We start from the raw sequence: 21,041 nt of genomic DNA on the forward strand, positions 1-21,041 counted from the left end.
TGGCCTGTAGGAACATAGAGTTTTGGCAGTTGTTGTGTCGAAGTGAGAAAAGAATGAATGTAATTTGAAAGATGTAGTCGTTGAATGCATTTTGTGCCAAAACAATGATAAATGATCCACAGTTTAGCCCACATATACTTCTGTTGTGCACACTGTGTGAACAGTTTTGAAAACGTGACTCAAGTATTGAGAAATGTGTCCTAGCGACTGTAAAAAATTGTAATCTCTGACAGAGTCTTCAACGCTGACAGGCTGATCCATTGGGGTTCCTACTGATCAGTGATAACACACTCGATTGGCACAGAGATGTGACCTTGAATCCCATTGGCTGGGATGAAAAACCCATAGAACTGCTACCCCCATCGCTATCCTCCATCTCTTCACTCCTCCACCTCCCTCCTGCCTCTACTCCTCCAGTCCCTCTTCTGTTTCCTAAAACCTCTCCTTTCATCTTCCTCCCTGTTTCTCTCCACCCTCCCCAGAGACCCCAGCCCCTCCGGGTTTATCCTTCAGCACTTCAAAGCAGATAGACATGAGACATCAGACATAAAAATATATATATAGACAAATTGATATATAGATAAATAGATGGATAAATAGAGAGATAAATAGAGAGATACATAGATAAATAGATCAATAGATAGATAGACGGACGAGCGAAAGTCCGTCTGGTCTGGAGGGATGGTTCCTGCTCTGGTCCAGACAGCAGACCTCAGCTGTGAGCAGGCCTCATGAGAGCTCTGCTAGAGCAGGGTCCCTCTAATGGATGTATAGAAAGTATGATCACACAACCAGGAAGAGCAGCCCTGAAAGCCACTTCACATCAACACAGAACAAGCTGCTGACAGCAGACGACTGTGTGTGTGTTTGTGTGTCTGTATGTATGTTCGTATTTTACAAAGGGTAGGATTATTTCTTTGTGTCTTAGTCATTCATGAATCATTTTCAATCAACTTTCAATCATCGGTGACTGTAAATTGTACACAATACAAAAAAACAACAATGAAAAACTCAGTGATGAGTAATGACTGGGACTAGATGACCTCACTGCTGCTGTTTGTGTTTCATATGTCATTTGCTTACCGAGCGTAGCATTGATTTCAGACACAGAACACTGAGACACAATGTTGATCATTTCTGAGTCGATGGCAATGCCTGTTTCTGTCTCTCCAGCATCTCTGGGATGAAGAAATTAAATTGTCTCTTTATTTGTGTTGCTCTGGCAGCAGAACAAGCTGAGTGTTAGGAAAGTTTCCATTGAACCACCGTGAATCATGAATCCTGTCAGAGCACAGAAATAAAGGGACATTTCAATGAGAAAATCGATGTTTTCCAAATACTTTCTGATGCTCAGCAATAGTATGAGGATCTACAGGCTCGTACACATATAGAATTTAGCATAAATTAATGTATAATTAAATCATCTAATACCTATTTACCAGACTGTGTCTTACCTATATGGTTTGAAAAAAGTAAGTTTACCTTTTACACACATGTATATACATACACACACACACAAACACACACACACTGAAGTGCAGGCTTGTCTAAAAAAATGAATATGTAGCATCAAAACATTAATAAATCATTAGCATAAAACATAATTTATGCAGTGTTGCTGCATATCTAGGACAGATTGGCCTTGAAATAGAGATCCGTGTCTCAAAGGGATGCCCAACACAACGGGAATGAAGGAAAAGTATGTTTTGCTGTACATCCACTCAGGTCAACACAGAGGCAGGGATTCTCGCTGTGAGATCGGGAAATAGGGAACAAAAGCATGGTGTCTGTATCCAGGCATTAAAGACCCTCTCAGGCACGGGGGGAGGGGGGGGGGCTGTGCTGGGGGGAGGGGGGGCTGCTCGAGAACACGTGGTACTCACACCTTTGAGAAACACATCTGGATGAGGTTTGCTCAAATGTATTCCTTGTTTTGCTGGATAGAGGTTGGTAGCCCCCACGTTCGATCATTCCTGGTACCCTCCAGGTAAGTGAGGAACCCACACCCTGTGACAGCAAACGGGTTGGAGGTCGTGCAGAAACCCTCACGTTGCACTGGTCAGCTCCCAAGGGTTAGTGGTGCCGAAGATGGCTGGAGTTACCATGGTTCTTCTAACTTCAATGTCGTTCCAATGCCTCTATTCTATAGGCTTTCCTAATGATAGACTCACCTTGGGCTGCTACACTGACAAAGGTCAGACTCCTAAGATCTTGAGCACGTCTTCGTGTGAACAGTCTCGGGCCCTTCTGTGTGTGTGTTTGTGTGTGTGTGTGTGTGTGTGGGTGAGCACTCTCAGGCTCATATGTATGTGTGTGTGTGTTGTGGGTGCTAGTTAACTGAGAACGTTAAGAACAAAGTAAATCTCCAGGATTTAGACCTGCAGGAGCCAGCATGATTGACGCCTTTCATCACCTCTCTCTTCCCTCTACCCTCACCCACCCTCGCTCCTCACCTCTCTCCCTCCTCTTTCTCCCCCTCCTCTTTCTCCCCCTTGGCCCTCACCCCCTTTTCCTCTCCAACCTCTCCCCCTGTTGCTCAGAGGCCCGCCTCCTGTGCCCCTCCCCGTGCAGGTCTGTCATGAGGGCTGAGACTCAGTATCTTCCACACTTTGAAGGAAAGCAGCAGAGATATTAACAAGGGCAGGATAATCCTGCACTAATGTGGCTAGGTCCTTAATCGGCTTGCTTTATTTGTGTGCCTCGCGTGCTTTGGTTTAAAGGTGTTAATTACTTCTGGTTTTAGAAAGGCATGCGTCTATCCCCTCTTTGGCCACACACCCACACCCCCCCCCCCACACACACACCCACACGCCCCCCCCCACAGACACACACACCCCCCGCACACACACACCCCCCGCACACACACACTCCCCCACCCACCCACACCCCCCCACACACACACCCACACGCCCCCCCCCACACACACCCCCCGCACACACACACCCACACACACACACACACACACACACACACACACACTCACACAGCCACATGCACACCGTCGTGCGCCTGCACGTGCGCAGCTAACACGCACACACATTGCTGTGTGTGCTCAACCACACTATATGCTAACATAGAACCGATGAACACACACACATTTCCCTACACGTCGTTCATGATTCCTGTTCAGGAGGGCAGAGAAAGGAGTCGGGAGCCTCAATGTCCTGGTTTTGGGGGGGAAACCACGAGACACATTTCTCACATAGCTCTGTGCTCTTGGGTGGATGACAGAGAGCGAGCACAGTCTGCTTCACGCTGCACTCCCTCTCGCTTGTTTGGAAATGAGGGGTTGCAGGTCTAAACTGGGACCAGACTGCTATCAGACTGGGCTTAGTCCACACAGAGCCAGCATCTGGCCCTCAGTCTAGCAAAACACACAAACACACACACACATGCACACATAAACACATGCCCAAGACACAAGCACAATACACTGTCACCCACTCAATACACATATCCGCACAGGTGCGAATGAACGAACATATGTGTGCGCACTCTAATATACTGTGGAAGACACCCACCCACAGTGTGACAGACATAGAGTCATCCAGGGTCACCGGAGGCCCCTGTTCACATCACAGCTCTCTGCTCCATTTGCCGGTAATGGTGTGGTCTGTGAGTGAGTGAGTGAGTGAGTGAGTGAGTGTGTGAGTGAGTGTGTGAGTGTGTGTATTTGTCTGTGTGTCTGCATGTGTTCGGTGTGCGTGGGATGTAGTATTAACTGTGTGAGTGTGTATGTGTATGTATGTGTCGGTGTGCATATTCTAGGGTTTTTTCTATTGCCTGAACAACCCAAACTATGCCCCTTGATTTGATGGAAGAGGGGGAAACTGGATAACTGTAATATGCACCAAGTATACTGGAATTGCAGATATTTAACTCTGTGGGTTAAAACGGGAGAAGAACGTCAACACAAAGCTAAATGGAAATTCTATTTGACAACATTGATAATTGAAATATAATAATAAATAAAAAAATCCAAGACTAAAATAGTTTGGTGCTGGGCTAGACATAATGTAGTTATGAATATGCATATTAATATCTTGATAACCTCAGATGGAAAGATACAGTAATGAGGATAGAGTGAGAGGGGAGGTAGAGAAATATCCAGACAAAGTGAAGGCAGGGAGAGGAAGAGAGAAAAAGAAGAGAGAAGTGCAGATAGTTTCACAGTTAAGCAGAGAGGTGTACCTTATAAGTTAAAGTAATTGACAGTTTCAGATCTACTGCTGCTGCTAAGATAACACCTGCAGATGGCTCAATATCGTTCTGTCTCTCTCTCCACATCTCTATCGTTCTGTATCTATCTATGTGTCTTCACCGCTCTCTCCATCTTTCTCTCTACGTCTCTCTTTCTCATCGTCTCTCCACATTTTCCTTTCTCTCCTTTCTCTCTGTACCTCTCTCTCCATCTTTTTTCTCTGTCGTTCTCTCGACGCCGTTCTCTCCACCGCTCTCTGTTTACCTCGCTATCTTTCTCTTTCTCCCACCATATTCATTTAATGTCCACTCTTCACTTAAACATCTTCCTATTCCATTTGTCCTGCACCCCCCATCCCCCGCCTCTCCCTCTTTTCTTCTCTTCCACCTCAGCTGTCAGTGTTCCTGGGAAAATGTCAGGCAGGACTGTCAAGACACCCCGCCCTCCCCCTCCTCCCCCCGTCAGAAACACACTCCAGCATGAGAGCCCTGTTCTCCAGCTCGCTCTGCACCCCTCCTCAACGCTGTATCTGGGCAAGGAACCTGCCAGAAGCCATGATGCGGCAGAGGTGGTTTGAGACTGACACACCCTCAGCCAGTCCTCATGGCACCTTTGTGTCTAATGGTAGAAGATTCGGCTTCACAAACTAGAGGTCGGGGTTCAAAGTTTTCTGCTTGGCAGAGAGGTCAGAGAATGCAGCTGCATAAACATACACACACACAGAGAGAGAGAGAGAGAGAGAGAGAGAGAGAGAGAGAGAGAGAGAGAGAGAGAGAGAGAGAGAGAGAGAGAGAGAGAGAGAGAGAGAGAGAGAGAGAGAGAGAGAGAGAGAGAGAGAGAGAGAGAGAGAGAGAGAGAGAGAGAGAGAGAGAGAGAGAGAGAGAGAGAGAGAGAGAGAGAGAGAGAGAGAGAGAAAGAGAGAAAGAGAGAGGGATGGAGGGATGGAGGAAGGGAGGGCGAAAGAGAGAGGGAGAGAAAGAGAGGGAGCATCTCAAAGTAATTCCTTCATCTCATGCTCAGAGACAGGAGGACAGTAGGTCAAAGCTGGTCATAATTTACCAGATTTTTAATGCTGCACACACACACACACTAACACACACACACACACACACTCACACACACACACAGACACACGCACGCACAGACGCACACATGCATGCAAACGCCCTCATGCACATAGACACAGCTGAGGAACTTGTTGTTGTTGATGTTGCTCTGTTCAAGTTTGTTTATTATTTTATGAAATGGCATACATGGATTTGCTAACAATACTATTCTTAGTGTTACGTAAATTAAGGAGTTCTTATGTGCATATGTTACAGTAATCACTATCAGTTAAATAGCTGTTTGATTGTCATTTGGTCATGTCTGCTATTCTATTAATTCATTCACACATTGGAGATGGACAGAACTTCTTCCCACCATAGTATTCACAGAACAATGACGTTCTCTACCTACAAATTGAGGTTTCTCTCTCACTCAAAACTAAAATGTTCATTCCAGACTGGCGTCCACTGGTTTTGTTCCTAATGGTGTCGTGACCTGAGTGCAGACAGGTAGTCAGGATATATAGGCCGGAGCCCATATGGAGCTGCCTTGTTCAGTATTTATAGACTGTTTGTAAAACAGCAAGGAGATTGCACCTGTTTGTCTGAGGAAACAAGCTGCCTTATTGAGACAAGACCACCTGCTCCTCAGAGACCACCAACACTGGATCATGTGACTAACTAGGAAGTACTGGCAGCCATACCAGGAAGAGTCACACATTGACAATAAAGGGAACATGACCTCCTGTGTGTCTGGGTCTCTAACTAGCAGAATCACCCAGCCGGATGCCAGCAAGCTGTCCCACTGCCCTTCACTATGCTATTAGGAGCAATTTCTCTCTCTCCAAAGAGACAAACATCAATGAAAAACACACACACACACACACACACACACAGAGACACACATTCCTATATAAATTCCTTGCCCTCCGAACGCACACACCAGCAAGAGACAAACAGCAGTCAAAGACATACACACACATACAGTACTCACACACAAACATACACCCTTTCACATAAACACGCATCCACAGCATACCACACACCAGCAAGAGAAAGCATTCACACACACACACAGACATTCACATACACGCATGCCACAACCTACACATAGACCAAAAAACATACATCCAACACAGGGAGACACATCATTAAAGAGTAGCTATTCTGGGTTCACCGCCTGTGGCCATATCTCCTCAACAGCTTTGTTTGCAGCCGAACAGTTTTTAATAAGCACTAACGGAAATAAACGAGCAGATTAAAAGATGAATCTTTTGAATTATTCAGCAGCTGGAGGCCGCTGCAGCTGAGTGACAGGACATGCTAATGTCCTGCCCTCCCTCCCTGGAACAGAGGAAAACCATGACAGCCTCTCACAGGACAATACTGGAGGAGGGTGGCCAATACACAGAGGAGGAGAGACAGGTGATTTGCATATTGCCCATCTGACAGGAGCCATGACACAGTTGGATGTACGAGTTCAACTTCATGCCAAGAGAGGATCACCATTTATGGTGCTACTCTCCATGCTTTTGGACACATCGGAAGACATCACTAAATCACACACAAAATTAAAGTAATCTTTAAAGTCTTTGCTATGCTAATATTATTATTTCTTTGGACAAAACATAAGTCTAAAAAACATAAGAAAGGAGAGAGAAAGAAAGAAAGAAAGAAAGAGAGAATGTGTGTGTTTGTCTGAAAGGGGAGAATACGGCTGTGGCTATGTGTGTGTCTTTGTGTGACAGAGAAAGCAGAGAGAATGTGTGAGTGTCTGTGTATGTTTGTGTCCTGGGTCTCCAGAGACTCTGCAGACGTAAACCTCAGGCTCAGTAAAGACTGAGATAAAAGAAAAGGAGAGAGGCAGGGTTGGAACAGGGATGGAGGGAAGGGAGAGATGGAGATGGGTACAGGGAGTATAGACAGTGACATAGGGAGAGGGAGGGAGGGAGGGAGGGAGGGAGGGAGGGAGGGAGGGAGGGAGGGAGGGAGGGAGGGAGGGAGGGAGGGAGGGAGGGAGGGAGGGAGGGAGGGAGGGGAAGGGGAGGGAGGGAGGGAGGGAGGGAGGGAGGGAGGGAGGGAGGGAGGGAGGGAGGGAGGGAGGGAAGAGAGAGAGAGAGAGAGAGAGAGAGAGAGAGAGAGAGAGAGAGAGAGAGAGAGAGAGAGAGAGAGAGAGAGAGAGAGAGAGAGTGGGAGGGAGGGAGGTTATGCAACATTGTGTATTTTCACTGTCTCATCACTATCAAAGACTGGAGGGGGAGAAAGAGCATCTCATATTTTGCATGAATCAATAATACAGACTAGAGAGTGCTATCAGCCAGTCTGTACTGTCAGAGCTCAGAGAACACTCCAGAGAACACTCCGCTCTGCCTTCATCTTGCATGATCTACAGATGGAGCTCCAGGCTGTGGGTTCTATGGCTGACTAAGGTTCTCAGCTAAGGAACCGTTTACCGAACTGTTAGAAGTAAGAGACCTCCCGGTGGTCTGAAGTGAATTACTGTAACAACACTGTCTCAGACATCACATTAGCCAAATCACACAACAACTCACACAAGCACACACCCCGTAATACTACAAGTGTGGGAAAGCTTTTGATATTTGTGATGTCAGTGTCAACTAGGATGTATTACTGCTTTCCGCACAGCTACCTGCAAGTACACATGTGACTGTGTATGTGTGTGTGTGTGTCTGTGTGTGTGTGCATGCTTGATCCATTTACGGTAATCAGGGCTGATCCTTTGTTTGGAGGGATCCACCAAACTGTAAAAACAAATATTGTTTTTAAAATTTCCCCCCACAAATTTTACACAAATCTTACCTGCATTTCAAGATGACAAGTAAATCACATATTAATTATTGTAATAATGTGTTCATTTAAATGTGGCATGTGATATAACAAAACAACTGTATAAATGGAATACAGTAGATTCAGCTTTTAAACAACAATTGTAATCAAATTAAACATAAAAAGTATTCTTTTATGACAAAATTAGACGCATTTTCTGTAATTTTAAAAAACGAGATGATTGGGTGATCTCTCTTCCCCATGCCTCCACAGTCTGTTGGAAACATTTGAATGGGATTGTCAATTCAATCTCCACCACTGAGAGGAGGAATTCAATCCTATGATATTTTGACCCCTCCCCCAAAACCATCTCAGTGATTTTGGCACCAGTACATGGCTCAGTGTCAGTGTGTTTTTGAGAATGAAGTACATGTGAATGTATTACTGTTTTCCAATAATTAAAATATGTTCTAAATTAAATAGTCAATGGAATTATAAAGAGGTTTCTGGTGAAATTAGAGTAATATAAGCTTTTTAACGTAAAGTTACGTTTTTTCATTCATTTCATGTGTGTTTTACTGTAATCCATCAGTACTTTTCTGTTTTCTAACAGATATTTTCTGTCACCCCTGCTGGTTGTTTTTTACAATGCAGTGCACGGACACCTTCGAGACATAAAAAACTCTCTGTCTCTGTCTCTGTCCCTCTCTCTGTCTCTCTCTGTCTCTCTCTCTCTCTCTCTGTCTCTCTCTCTTTCACTCTCTCCACCCTGCTATCCTTCCTGTTTCCATATTCCTCTTTGCTCTTTGTTTAGGTGAGTTAACTTTGAGTGGACTATTAAGCAACCACTTAATGGCCCTTTAGTGATGAATGTGTGTGTGAGAAATAGTGAGAGTGGATGAGAGAGATAGAGGGGGTGGTGAGAGAAGGAGAGAGGTGGTAGAGAGAAAGATATAGGGAGAGAGAGAAAGTTGGAGATAGAGAGAGAAGTATAAAGAGAAAGTTGAAACAAGCGGATGGAGAGAGAGGGGGAAGTGGAGAGAGAGCAAGATGAAGAGAGAGAATAGAGAGAGAGGAAGAGAGGAAAGGATGGAGAGAGAAGGAGAGAGGAAAGGATAGAGAGAGGGAGAGTGTAAAGGATAGAGAGAGAGGGACAGAGGAAAGGATAGAGAGAGGGAGAGAGGGAGAAAGGAAAGGATGGAGAGAGAATGGGCTGGCTAGAGGACTGGTGTTTGTTTGAAATGAGCAGCTGACACACACAAACGTGATCCATGTAAGCGCTTGTACACACACACAACACAAACACACACACAACACAAACACACACACAGCACACACACACACAACACAAACACACAACATAAACAAACAGACTTATAAGAGAGTGTTGAAAAGGTATTTTCATTTGAACACAATCAAGTGTGTGGATAAATAAGGTAAACACTGATTCATGATTGCTGATTCTGAGACATGCGCCCCTGGCTACCAACCTGGCAACCTGGCAACTACATGAAAGGTGACACAATACCCTTTCTGTCATTTTATCCTGGAACATTGCTTCCATGTGTTTGTATCTATGTTTCAAGGATTTATTTACAATGTCATCGTGGTTATGTTTCTGTTTATCTGATGGTCCAGGCATGTGGCGCAATGCAGAGTTACAAGTGTTAACATCGTGTTGACAAGATCAGAGTGATGGATGGATCTGATTCCCTGGATCAGTCAGTGTCCCCAACTTTTCATTCTGACACACACACTCCAACTCCCCCCCCCCCCTCTCTCTCTCTGTCTCTCTCTCTTTCTATCTCTCTATCTCTCTATCTCTCTCACTCTCTCTCTAATATCCATATCATTCTGAATAGCATATCTGTGGAGTTGTCTCTTTGAACCCAGTCATCTCCTATTAGATTTGACCCATAAATATTTGATGATTCAGCAACCACCCCTCTCCTTCACTTTCTCTCCAACCTCTCTCTGTCTCTCTCTCCCTCTCTTTCTCTGACTCTCTCTCTGACTCTCTCTCTCCCTCTCTGACTCTCTCTCCCTCTTCAGTATGATGAAGATACTCTACTCCAAGGACATTCTAGGTCAGACACACATTAAAACCAAATGTTTCTTTGTATGTATGTGTGTCTTTATGTGTGTAAATGTTCATCACCATTTTACAATACTGCACCAAAGAGGAGGGAGAGAGATTTAGAAAGAGAACGCATTATCCATGTGGGCACTCTGGACAGACAAATTGATTCTACCTCTCCTCTTTCCCTGATAACTTATTTATTTATCTGTTCATCTATTTATCATTCTTGAGGGGTTAGAGACATCTGTTGTTTAATATGTGTGTGGTTGTGTGAGTGTGTGCGAATACGACTCTCAGAGAGACCAGTTGTATTAGGAACAGGATCAATGTGTGAGTCTGGCATTTACCTGGCTTACCGACAGACTGGCAATGGAGTCTGCTGTTCTCAGGGCCTTCTGCTCTGTCTCCACACACACACACACACACACACACACACACACACACACACACACACACACACACACACACACACACACACACACACACACACACACAGGCACCCTATCCATCACAAACCCTGTCCTTCTTCAAACACACACACACACTTACTCCCTCTTCACACAGACTAACACACACTACCCCCTTTCCACGCACACACCCTATATCATACAGACTGTCTCAACACCTTTCCTTAACACTCACAGTCTACCCTGAGGAGGAGCAGGGGTCAGAGAACACCTGCTGTTACTCCTCTGAGCAGAGAGGAACAGGGACCAGGAGTCACCTTGAGCTGGAACCCCCCCCACACACACACTTACACACACACACACATACACCACCACCCCTCTCCACACAGCATAACCTTCCTCATACGGTCTTGTCTCTCCCATACTTCTTTCCTAAACACACACCACCTACCCTTTCCCTTCCCCTCCCCACACTGGCTCAACACACTTCCTTCCAACATACCCCCTTCCATTTCCTGTCTCACTTCCTGTACCTCAGTCTGCGAAAGAGGCTGAGGAACCCCACAGAGGGCCAGTTATCCAGTTCTGGCGTAGCTCTCTCCTTCCCCCTCTCTTCCTCCCTGTCCTCCGCCCTCACACACGCACACAAAAGCGCAAATGCAGACACACACAGCTCCAACTGCTCTGCAGATGGTAGCCCTGTGCCAGAGGGCCCTGCGTGCTGAGGCAGACAGGTAGCAGCATCTGGGGAGCAGTCATCCAGTCAGACGGTCAGATGGTCGGCCACGGGGACAGTCAGTCAGTCAACCATGCAACCAGCCCACCAGGCGGCCAGTCAGCCATGCAACCAGCCAGTCAACCAGTCAGTGAGTAGGCAGTCAGTTGGCTACTGAGACCAATGCACACCGAGACTGACCTGTATGAATAGAGAGAGAGAAACAGAGATAGAGAGAGGGAGAGAGATAGAGAGAGATAGAGAGAGAGAGAGCGAGAGAGACAGAGAGAGAGAGAGAGAGAGAGAGAGAGAGAGAGAGCGAGAGAGACAGAGAGAGAGAGAGAGAGAGAGAGAGAGAGAGAGAGAGAGAGAGAGAGAGAGAGAGAGAGAGAGAGAGAAAAGAGGGAGACCTGGAGTGTGTGAGTGTCAGCTGCATTAATCAAGCAGGTTGGATGTCTGTAGTGTGTGTGTGCTCTTGGCCCCTGAGTGGTGTATTATAGATAAGAATGAATGGATCGTTTATAGAGAGTCCGGCTGAATTGCTGATACACCTCATTTGGCGTGTTTGTTCAGTGCGTGTGTGTGCGTGTGCGTGTGTGAGTGGTGTGTTCTGTGGGTATAAGTGGTGCTGATTGGTCTGGTTAATTCCTAGGAGAGCTGAATGAGAGGGGGCTCTTAAACTGACACACACACACACACACACACATCCTAACGTGGCTCACCCGGTCTGCAAAGGAAAGACAGAGACACAGAGGAAGTGTTCTGGAGTCATAAGTCTCTACTCATGACACAGACTCTAAACTACGACCTACTGTCACCAGTCCTAACAGGTCCAGATCATAGGTATAAAACATATATATATTTATAATGTAGCCTTCCTCTTTGTCTCTCTCATGGAACTGAAGATCGAGGGCTCCAGTCTTTAGTCTCCCCCTAGTGGCAGTTCTGGGTCACGGTTGCATGTAGTCAGGATCTGCCCTCATGCCCGAGGCAATGAACAGATAAGCACAGGATTTACCCTTTATCTGAGGGGGACAGAAATACAGAATACAACATTACAAACTGGAGGGGTTTCCTGTGCATTAGTTCAAGGACTGCCGCCCCCCAACCCACCCCCACGCACACGCACACACACACGCACACACACACGCACACACACACGCACACACACACACACACACACGCACACACACACCCACGCACACACACACATATGTACAAGCATTCACATACATCCCTCCTACACATATCCGCCGCGACAGAACAGCCAGCAGCCCTTCCACACGCACCCAAGCACACACACGCATACACGAGCACGTACCAAAAGACATGCGCACACGCCCACGCATGAAATCCTTCACCAACACACAGACACAAATGTACAGGCCCTGAGGGGGAATGGCTGGATGGTTTTGGCTGGTGAAGAACAGTCTCATGTGTGTCAGTGATCTTCTCTGTTTGTAGCTGTAGATCCATGATGAATCATTACTGCTGCTCTCTCTGGCTTACACACACACACACACACACAGTCGAGAGGAATGAGGATCCCTTATACGAAGAGATGAGTTCTCTCCCCTGCAGAGTAAGCGAATGGAAATGTGTGTTCAGGTGGGCGAGAGAGGGTGAAGAGAAAGAAGGCAAAAGGAAAGAGAGAGAAATAGGGAGAGAGTGATGGAAAGAGGAGGACTATTTACATTATAGCATTGGCTCTCAAACAGTGGTGGTAAATGGATGTGTGCAAGTGTATACGTGTGTGCCTGTGTCCATGTGTTTGCTTACAAGACAGAGAGAACAGGAATGAAGGATGATGGAAAAAAAGATGGATGGATGGACAACAGTTTATTTCCAGAAGTGTTTGGTCCATAAATGTCCCTCCCTCCCTCCCTCCCTCCCTCCCTCCCTCCCTCCCTCCCTCCCTCCCTCCCTCCCTCCCTCCCTCCCTCCCTCCCTCCCTCCCTCCCTCCCTCCCTCCCTCCCTCCCTCCCTCCCTCCCTCCCTCCCTCCCTCCCCTCCAGGCCCAGTCTACCACAACCTGACCCAGCTACAGAATCTGTCTCTCTTTTCTCCCCTTTACTCTCTTCAACCTCTCCCCTCCTCTCTCCATCCTCCTCTCCCCTCATCATCTTAGCCAGAAGAGAGAAAGAGAGAGAGAGAGTGAGGAGGAGAATTGAGGAGGAGCAGGGGTCAGAGAACACCTGCTGTTACTCCTCTGAGCAGAGAGGAACAGGGACCAACAGTCACCTTGAGCTGGCGAGACAGTCTTCATTAGAGAGGACACACACACAGTCTTCATTAGAGAGGACACACACACAGTCTTCATTAGAGAGGACACACACACAGTCTTCATTAGAGAGGACACACACACAGTCTTCATTAGAGAGGACACACACACAGTCTTCATTAGAGAGGACACACACACAGTCTTCATTAGAGAGGACACACACACAGTCTTCGTCATCGCCATCTCACCAGGTCTTCAATTTTGTTCTCTTGAAAAACTCAGACTGGGGTGGAAGCAGAGGGTGTACAAAGTGTGTGTGTGTGTGTAGGGGGGGTATACAGGGGGCAGGTGAAAGATTTGCCTTCCCTGTTTCCGATCTTAATCAAAACCCGGAGCACTCATGGAGATGGCAGATGTCTTTAATGTACAACCACCACTCTCCTCTCCCTGGCTCGCACCTGTCTAGGTGTAAGCTCTGTCAGATGAATCTCCTCCTCCTCCTCTTCCTCCTCCTCCTCCTCTTCCTCCTCCTCCTCGTCCTCCTCCTCCTCCTCCTCCTCCTTTCCTCCGTGGAGGTGTGTTGTGGAGGAGGGAGCTGGGGGGAGTCTATTGCTCCTCCCCCTGCTCCAAAACACCAGCCCCGCCAGAATGGAGAGGACAGTGAGCACCACCCCTACCACCACTCCCAACAGGCCAGGGCTGAGGCCTGGGGCTAGAGTAGGATCTCTGTTCCAGTTGGTGATCACCTTAGATGGGTGAAGTGGAATGGTGACCTCCCTGCCTTGGTGCTGGACCACACAGGAGAGGTTGCTCTTCTCCCACTCCTCAGGTCTGACAAAGAGAAGAGATCTGCAAGGATGGAACAAGAATTGTTCAAAGAGAGACGGAAAGAAACAATTTTGAATTCAATGATGAATGGCATAACACATAGTCAAGTGCTTTTTACTGTGAAACAGTTCAACTTGGTGCTGATTGGTGGATAAGTATTACTGTCCTCCTGACCTCAGCTGGAAGGTTCCGTCCGGGTTGGGCAGCGTGTCTCTATACTCCATGTCCTCATGGAGCTCCCCTCCGGCCTTGGTCCAGTAGATCAGCGCTTCTCTGGGGTAGAAGCCTGTGGCCAGGCAGCTCACTGGGGAGGAGGGGGCAGACTGGAACAGCGAGACGGCGGGAGGTGCTGGAGGAGGGAGGAGGGGAGGGGAGGGGGGGGGGGTTAAATGTGTTTTGTGGATACTGTAAGAGTGTGTGTGTGTGTGTGTGTATTTGTGTGTGTGTGTGCTCCTGTCGTACCTATCCTCTCCAGGGTCTCCCTGGCATAGCTCACGTACTTCCTCAGCATGTCTGGACACTCCTTAGTGAAGTACCACCGCAAGTATTTCAGTTCTCTCGTCAGGCTGTTCCACTTCCTGGCGAGAGGCTCTGCTTCGGGCATGACCGCCTCCCACTTTGGGAGTGGCCCAGTCTTCATGTTGAACCATATCAAGTCTTTCCCATCGTAACCGTGGTGATGGTACGCGTCCTCATGCCCGCTGGCCGAGTCCCAGTCGCAGCCATACAGGTTCTGGAAGGTGTGGACGGTGTCCGACTGTGATTGGTTGAACTGTTGCTGAAGGTAGGCGAGGCGCGCTTTGAAGCCGTGGTATTGGTTGGTGAGAGGCTCGGTGAAGAGCTCCCAGTGGTACTCGCTCGCGTTCCGCTCCATCCAGGCAGAGCGAGGCACCAGGGTCTGACTGACGCTGTCAAAGTACTCAAAATGGTGGCCGTCCAGCGCACCAACCACTGTGAACTCTGGGAAATCGGTCACCCCTGAGATGGCTGTGTAGAAGTACCTGAGGGAATGGGTGGCTGTGTGTGTCGAAGGTGGGGTGGTGGTCAGATAACGGGTTATTCAAACGCATTCTAATATAATTAGAATAGTAAGAGCATGCTAGCTAGTTTGGCTAGTTTATACAGCTTAGCAGTTTGTAAAATCAGAGGATGGCAGCAGGATTCTACCCATACTTCAAACTACCAAACATAAACAACATAAACACAGCCTCTTAGTTCAACTGAAACCAGTTTAGCATCTCAACATCAAACAGCAAATGTGGGCCTCGTCTCTGGTAGTGAGCCAGAAGCGCTCTAGAGGATTGTGAATCTACTGACCTGCAGAAGCAGAGAGAACCCAGAGCGACAGGAGAACGACCCGCTTCATCTCACCGTTCCGCTAGAGAGATCCAATGTGGAAGTTCTCCTGCACAGGGGCCTCTTGTCACTTCTCAGTCAGAGTCATAAAGAGTCAAGTTGAAAGGAACATGTCGGAAAAATATTGGTTAATCTATAACCAGATGAAGGAAGCAATGAGATAAGTCAGGTACTCAAGGTCCTCTTCCCATGAGGAGGATCATGGGTTGTGGTGTGAGTCACTGTGGGGGGGGATGCACAGAAACGTCTCCACACACACATCCATGCAGACACAGACATGTACACCCACAGACACATGCTGCATTAACACACTCTCTGTCTGATCTGTGCCTGGTAGGGTAGAACCTTTCTGAGTGTCATCCTCTTTCTTACTCTCTCGCTACCCCCTCCTCTCCCCACAGAGCCAAAAGAGGATGTGGTTGGGTCAGAAAAGGAGAATAGGAGAAAGACGGGTAAGGAGGGAGAGGAACAGTGGGCAGCGGAGAGGGGGAGGGGTGGGAGAGAGCAGAGGTGGACAAACAGAGGAGAGGTGGTGGAAGAGAACTATAAATTATTGAGGTCTTGTTTGGGCCAGTTGAAATTACAGAAACTCACACACACACAGAGAGAGAGAGAGAGAGAGAGAGAGAGAGAGAGAGAGAGAGAGAGAGAGAGAGAGAGAGAGAGAGAGAGAGAGAGAGAGAGAGAGAGACAGAGAGAGACAGAGAGAGACAGAGAGAGACAGAGAGAGACAGAGAGAAAGAGAGAGACCTGAACAGATTTAGGTCAGGTGGGAACATCATTCAAGGTTACAACAGCCTAGTTCTGTCACACAAATCCTCAGTGGGACCCAGTGTGGATTGAAACCTGGAGTCCGTTCACCATTAGACTATGAAGGCATCTTCACTGCCCTCTAGTCCCCTTCTCTCAATGACAGGGCTGACACGGTCCCTTAACCACATTGTGATCTACCCCCCTGAGAACGATGCATGTTTGAGGATCCTGTTTCCCCATTTCAGCTGTGAGCAGCCCGCTGTGTGTTTTCGCGTAATTAGGATGTGTTTGCTATCATAACAAGCTTCCATTCCACACAGAAACAAGACTACTTTAGCCGTAATTAACCGTTCCAACAACTACTTACACTAAGCTAATTAGATGCTGATAAGGAGGACTCAGTGACAATCGAGTTTGTTTTTACCAGTCAATGCTGGGGGTTATTTCCCAAGGAGTCAGGTGGCTGAGCGGTGAGGGAGTCGGGCTAGTAATCTGAAGGTTTACGATTCCCTGGCCGTGCCAAATTACGTTGTGTCCTTGGGCAAGGCACTTCACCCTACTTGCCTCGGGGGAATGTCCCTGTACTTACTGTAAGTCGCTCTGGGTAAGAGCGTCTGCTAAATGACTAAATGTAAATGTATTCCCCTTTCGCACATTCCTAATCCAGACTGATTAAAATCTGTCTTCACCATTCTCCAATACAGAACCAAGTAAATACACAAAAGATTTCTAAAACCACTCAACACTCAACAACATAATATCAAACTGAAACAGTGGTTTATTTGTTTGTAATCTTGGAAGCAGGTTTTTTTTTGTTCTTTCCATCAAAATATTTCAAGTTTTTAATCAATTAAATAGGTTTTTGATTCTTGTCTACCCTCTAGTGAACGAGTAAGGCTACTGCAAGCAATATATAAAAAACTGGACCACATCTGAAGCAGTTGAAGTACTATATCTACTTTGTCTTCATGTGTGCTGTGTTGTGCTGGATCAGCCTGTATGAAAGCATTAGCATACATTAAACATTGAGGGTGTCAAATAGAATAGAATGGGACGTGTCTATAAGCGGAAAAATGAATTGCCATACCTCAGTATTGTTACACTGGGCGGGGCACCAAGCACACACACACACACGTGCGAACACACAGGAAGTGAGACCGAAGATAACACGAAGAGAGAAGTAGCAGTGTAAATATAATCTTCTGCTTTTCAGTGCCAGTAATAACTACATGTGTTAATGGTTGTGCTGGTTGTGCAGTTGGGTTGCTGAGCATCTGTCTTGCCAACCCAACAAGAAATGTATCATTAACTTCAATCTCTGGGCAAAGGTCTTGTACCTGAGTGAATCACAAACATGCAGGCACACTGATTCACCCACTTTCTCTTTCTCTCTCTGTCTCTCAGGCACAGTGAAGATATTTAAAATCAAATATTTCACTCAAAACACAACATGGTTTTTTTCTGTCCCTTCTCTCCCTCAGTGATGTAGACAGCTCTCTCTCTCTTTCTCTCTCTCTCTCTCTCTCTCTCTCTCTCTCTCTCTCTCTCTCTCTCCCCCCTCCACCCAGTGTACTTTTCTTCTGAGCACAGGAAGTTCTTGGCCCAGCCTCTACACACACATTTGTCTTATGGATAGGAAATGTGGTTAGACGACACACTCACTCGCCTTATCAACACCAGAGAAACAACTCTCTCCCTTCATCTCTCCCTCCTTTTCATTCTCTGTCATTCCACCTCCCATCACATCCTACCTAGCAGTGGGAAACATCAGCAGCATCATGAGCAAAAAGAAACTGAGTGAGTACTGTTTGTGTTTGCGAGTGTCTGTGTGGATGTTTGCATTTGTGCTGTTGCGTTTGTGTTGCGTGTGGGCAAACACACAAAAAAATAAAATAAAAAAAGAGCTGTAAAACGGTTAAAAAGAGGTCAAAAGAGCTGCTAGAGAACCGCCAATCAAAGCTTTTATGATTTAATCTCTAATCTGCACTGTCGCGCAATCGAAGCCAGTGTGATCTGGGATATTTTCTAATTGCCAGTGCCGGGTGTGTCCTCTCCTTGATCTGTGCTGACTCTGCAAAATGAGCTCACAGCTGCTTAAGCCCGAACAGTTTACTTGACAGTTAAACAAGTGCCACTGTGCAAGCACACACACATTCACAGCTCTTTCAGATGCAGACGCATCACACAGGAAGCTGAGTTCTACGTGCAGTACACAGCTGGGGAAATATAGGGGCCAGGGTGGAGACACGCACACCCAGGGCTGTGATGAGTATTCTCTGACTGCAGGTTTCAAATGGTTTGAGAGTCTCTCCAACCTCTCCTTCCGCCGCTCCTCCGACAAATCAGACGCCAAGTCTGCCCACAAGCTCCATGGCGACCCCTTTCCAGACACACACCCTGTGGAGGCCACAACTGCAGCGGCGGAGACGACCGTGGATGACCTGGGCTTGATGCGGCCCCGGACCGCCAGCTATGCCCAGTCCAGCAATAACTACACCCACATCGGCACACTACCCCGTCTGCTGCGGAAGAGGAAGGAGAAGAATACCAAGGTTAGGTTGGGCTGGGTTATGCTATGCTAGGTCGATTGGTTTGTTTATGACAAACTAGGCTACAGTATGTTGGTTTAAGCTAGGCTTGACTGGTTTAAAGGCAGGGTAGGTAAGGTTTGCGAACCCAGCAATTTTTGATTGAGTTCAAAAGGATTCAAACCAAACTATCACACCCTCTCCCCTCAAAGCACCTCCACCAAAAAACACATGAACGCACTGCCTGAATACTGCCAGGAGGTTGGCAGACAGGCAAGTAGCCCATCCAATCATTAGTGTTGGCCCAATAAAGTAGACATCCATTCTTGGTTTTTATTGGGTGAAAGGCATGGGATGATTTAAAACCCACACAAAGCATTTCCTAACACTTATGTCCAACGTGGTTGTCTAAGAGGGTCAAAGAGAAGGAGAAGTCCGAGTTGAAACGATGCCAGAGTCAGAGGCCTGAAGGAGACCATGTGACCAGCTCCCCCCTGCTCTCTGCCATGTCTGGAGGGTCAGGGAACACGCAAGAGCAGGACCAGGCTGGACCGCAGCCGGCCCAGGCCCAGGCCCAGGCCCAGGCCCAGGCCCAGGCCCAGGCCCAGGCCCAGGCCCAGGCCCAGGCCCAGGCCCAGGCCCAGGCCCAGGCCCAGGCCCAGGCCCAGGCCCAGGCCCAGGCCCAGGCCCAGACCCAGGCCCTTATACAGGTGACTGCATCCATGCATCAACTATCAGGCATTATTCAATTTTGGAATAACACGATTACTGGTTTTTACTGGCAACAATATTTGGTTATTGTAATATACATATAATGTTATTGTAATATACATGTTTACCTACCTGCATTTATATACATTTACATTTACATTTATTCATTTAGCAGACGCTTTTATCCAAAGCGACTTCCAAGAGACAGCTTTACAAAAGAGCATAGGTCACTGATCATAACAACGAGATAGTTCCAAACATTGCAAGTAGCCAAAACATGAAGCATACATTGTGAAAAAGCTAAACAAGTGCTAAACAAGTCAACAAAAGCTAAACAAGTGCCAAAAGGGAAGACCCATAAGAGCATGCAGTTATACAAGTTACAAATTAAAACAACATGAACCACAAAAGTGCAGGACTGTACCTGTAGAAGAGCAATCAACAGCAATCAACATATACGTTGTGAGTATACAATTGCTCAACTTGATCAACTTTCCCTACAGGACCAGACCCTTCTAGTATGCCAAGACAAAAAACAGGCAAACTGTGGAGTCGCGCCCCAGTCAGAAAAGATGGCGCTCTTTAGTGGAGATGCTGGGGTATTACATACAGATATGAAAGAGCCAGGACAATTGCCATCCTCCTCAAACACCCAGGGCTCCTTTTCCAGCAAGCCACCTCGGTACCCTGCCCTTCCCAGGCAGACACTACATCCACGGGGGGCTCAACCGAAAGACCAGGCCCTCCCCAGGACAGGGGCTGGTGATCTGGGCACAGAGACCAGCTCCAGCCCCTTGTCTGAAGAGGCCGCCTCCGGTTGGCCAACTGTAGAGCAGGATCAGGAGAGAGTCATCGGAGAGGACCCTGAGAGGCAGACTACAGAGGCTGTGAGCAGGTGAGACATCTCTTACCAAACTAACATTCTGGCGGCGAACACTGTAATTTGTAAATGTAAATTAAACACCCAAAATGTAGAATAGCCCACAGGTTTAGAAGACCCTGACAAAATAATATGGTTTGAGTTGTTGTTCATGTTGTGAAGGCTTTAATCCTAGTACAAATGTGAACGGTGTGAATAAAAAAAAAATGCTATAGAAAAAGTAGCCGAGGCCTATTACTCCCGTCTATTCAGTCCAGTTCTGCAGTTTAAACGAGGGTGGTGTGAGCGCGTCATTCTATTCCTCCTCTGTTACTGCGTTTAAGTTGTGTAGACACCGGACAGAAGTTAGATGTGCTGTCTCTTCTGTCCTATCTGTCATTTGTTTATCTGGTGTTCGTACACGTTAACGTTAAGTTTTGTAACCGACGGACAGAAAGGAATACCGAAGCATTACAGACCATGGGAATAGGGTGAGATGTTTCATCTGCACGAGTTTCAAACTTTGGCGAATGCTTTCTGAAGTTCAAA

General features: G+C 47.1%; 1 protein-coding gene across 1 annotated transcript in view; it reads right to left on the minus strand.

Annotated features, from left to right (window-relative positions):
* Positions 1-15,651, minus strand: part of LOC146236160 (major histocompatibility complex class I-related protein 1-like) — a 37,683-nt gene extending 22,032 nt beyond the window's left edge. Inside the window, exons 1-4 of the mRNA XM_084686997.1 lie at positions 15,603-15,651; positions 14,748-15,302; positions 14,460-14,634; positions 14,135-14,306 (exon numbers count right to left, since the gene is read on the minus strand). Of these exons, the coding sequence (XP_084543123.1) occupies positions 14,135-14,306; positions 14,460-14,634; positions 14,748-15,302; positions 15,603-15,651 (951 nt within the window). The remainder of the gene's footprint in view (positions 1-14,134; positions 14,307-14,459; positions 14,635-14,747; positions 15,303-15,602) is intronic.
* Positions 15,652-21,041: the final 5,390 nt, after the last annotated feature.

Source organism: Hypomesus nipponensis, chromosome 22 (assembly GCF_054491055.1).
Source record: "Hypomesus nipponensis isolate SF chromosome 22, ASM5449105v1, whole genome shotgun sequence".
Classification (NCBI taxonomy): domain Eukaryota; kingdom Metazoa; phylum Chordata; class Actinopteri; order Osmeriformes; family Osmeridae; genus Hypomesus; species Hypomesus nipponensis.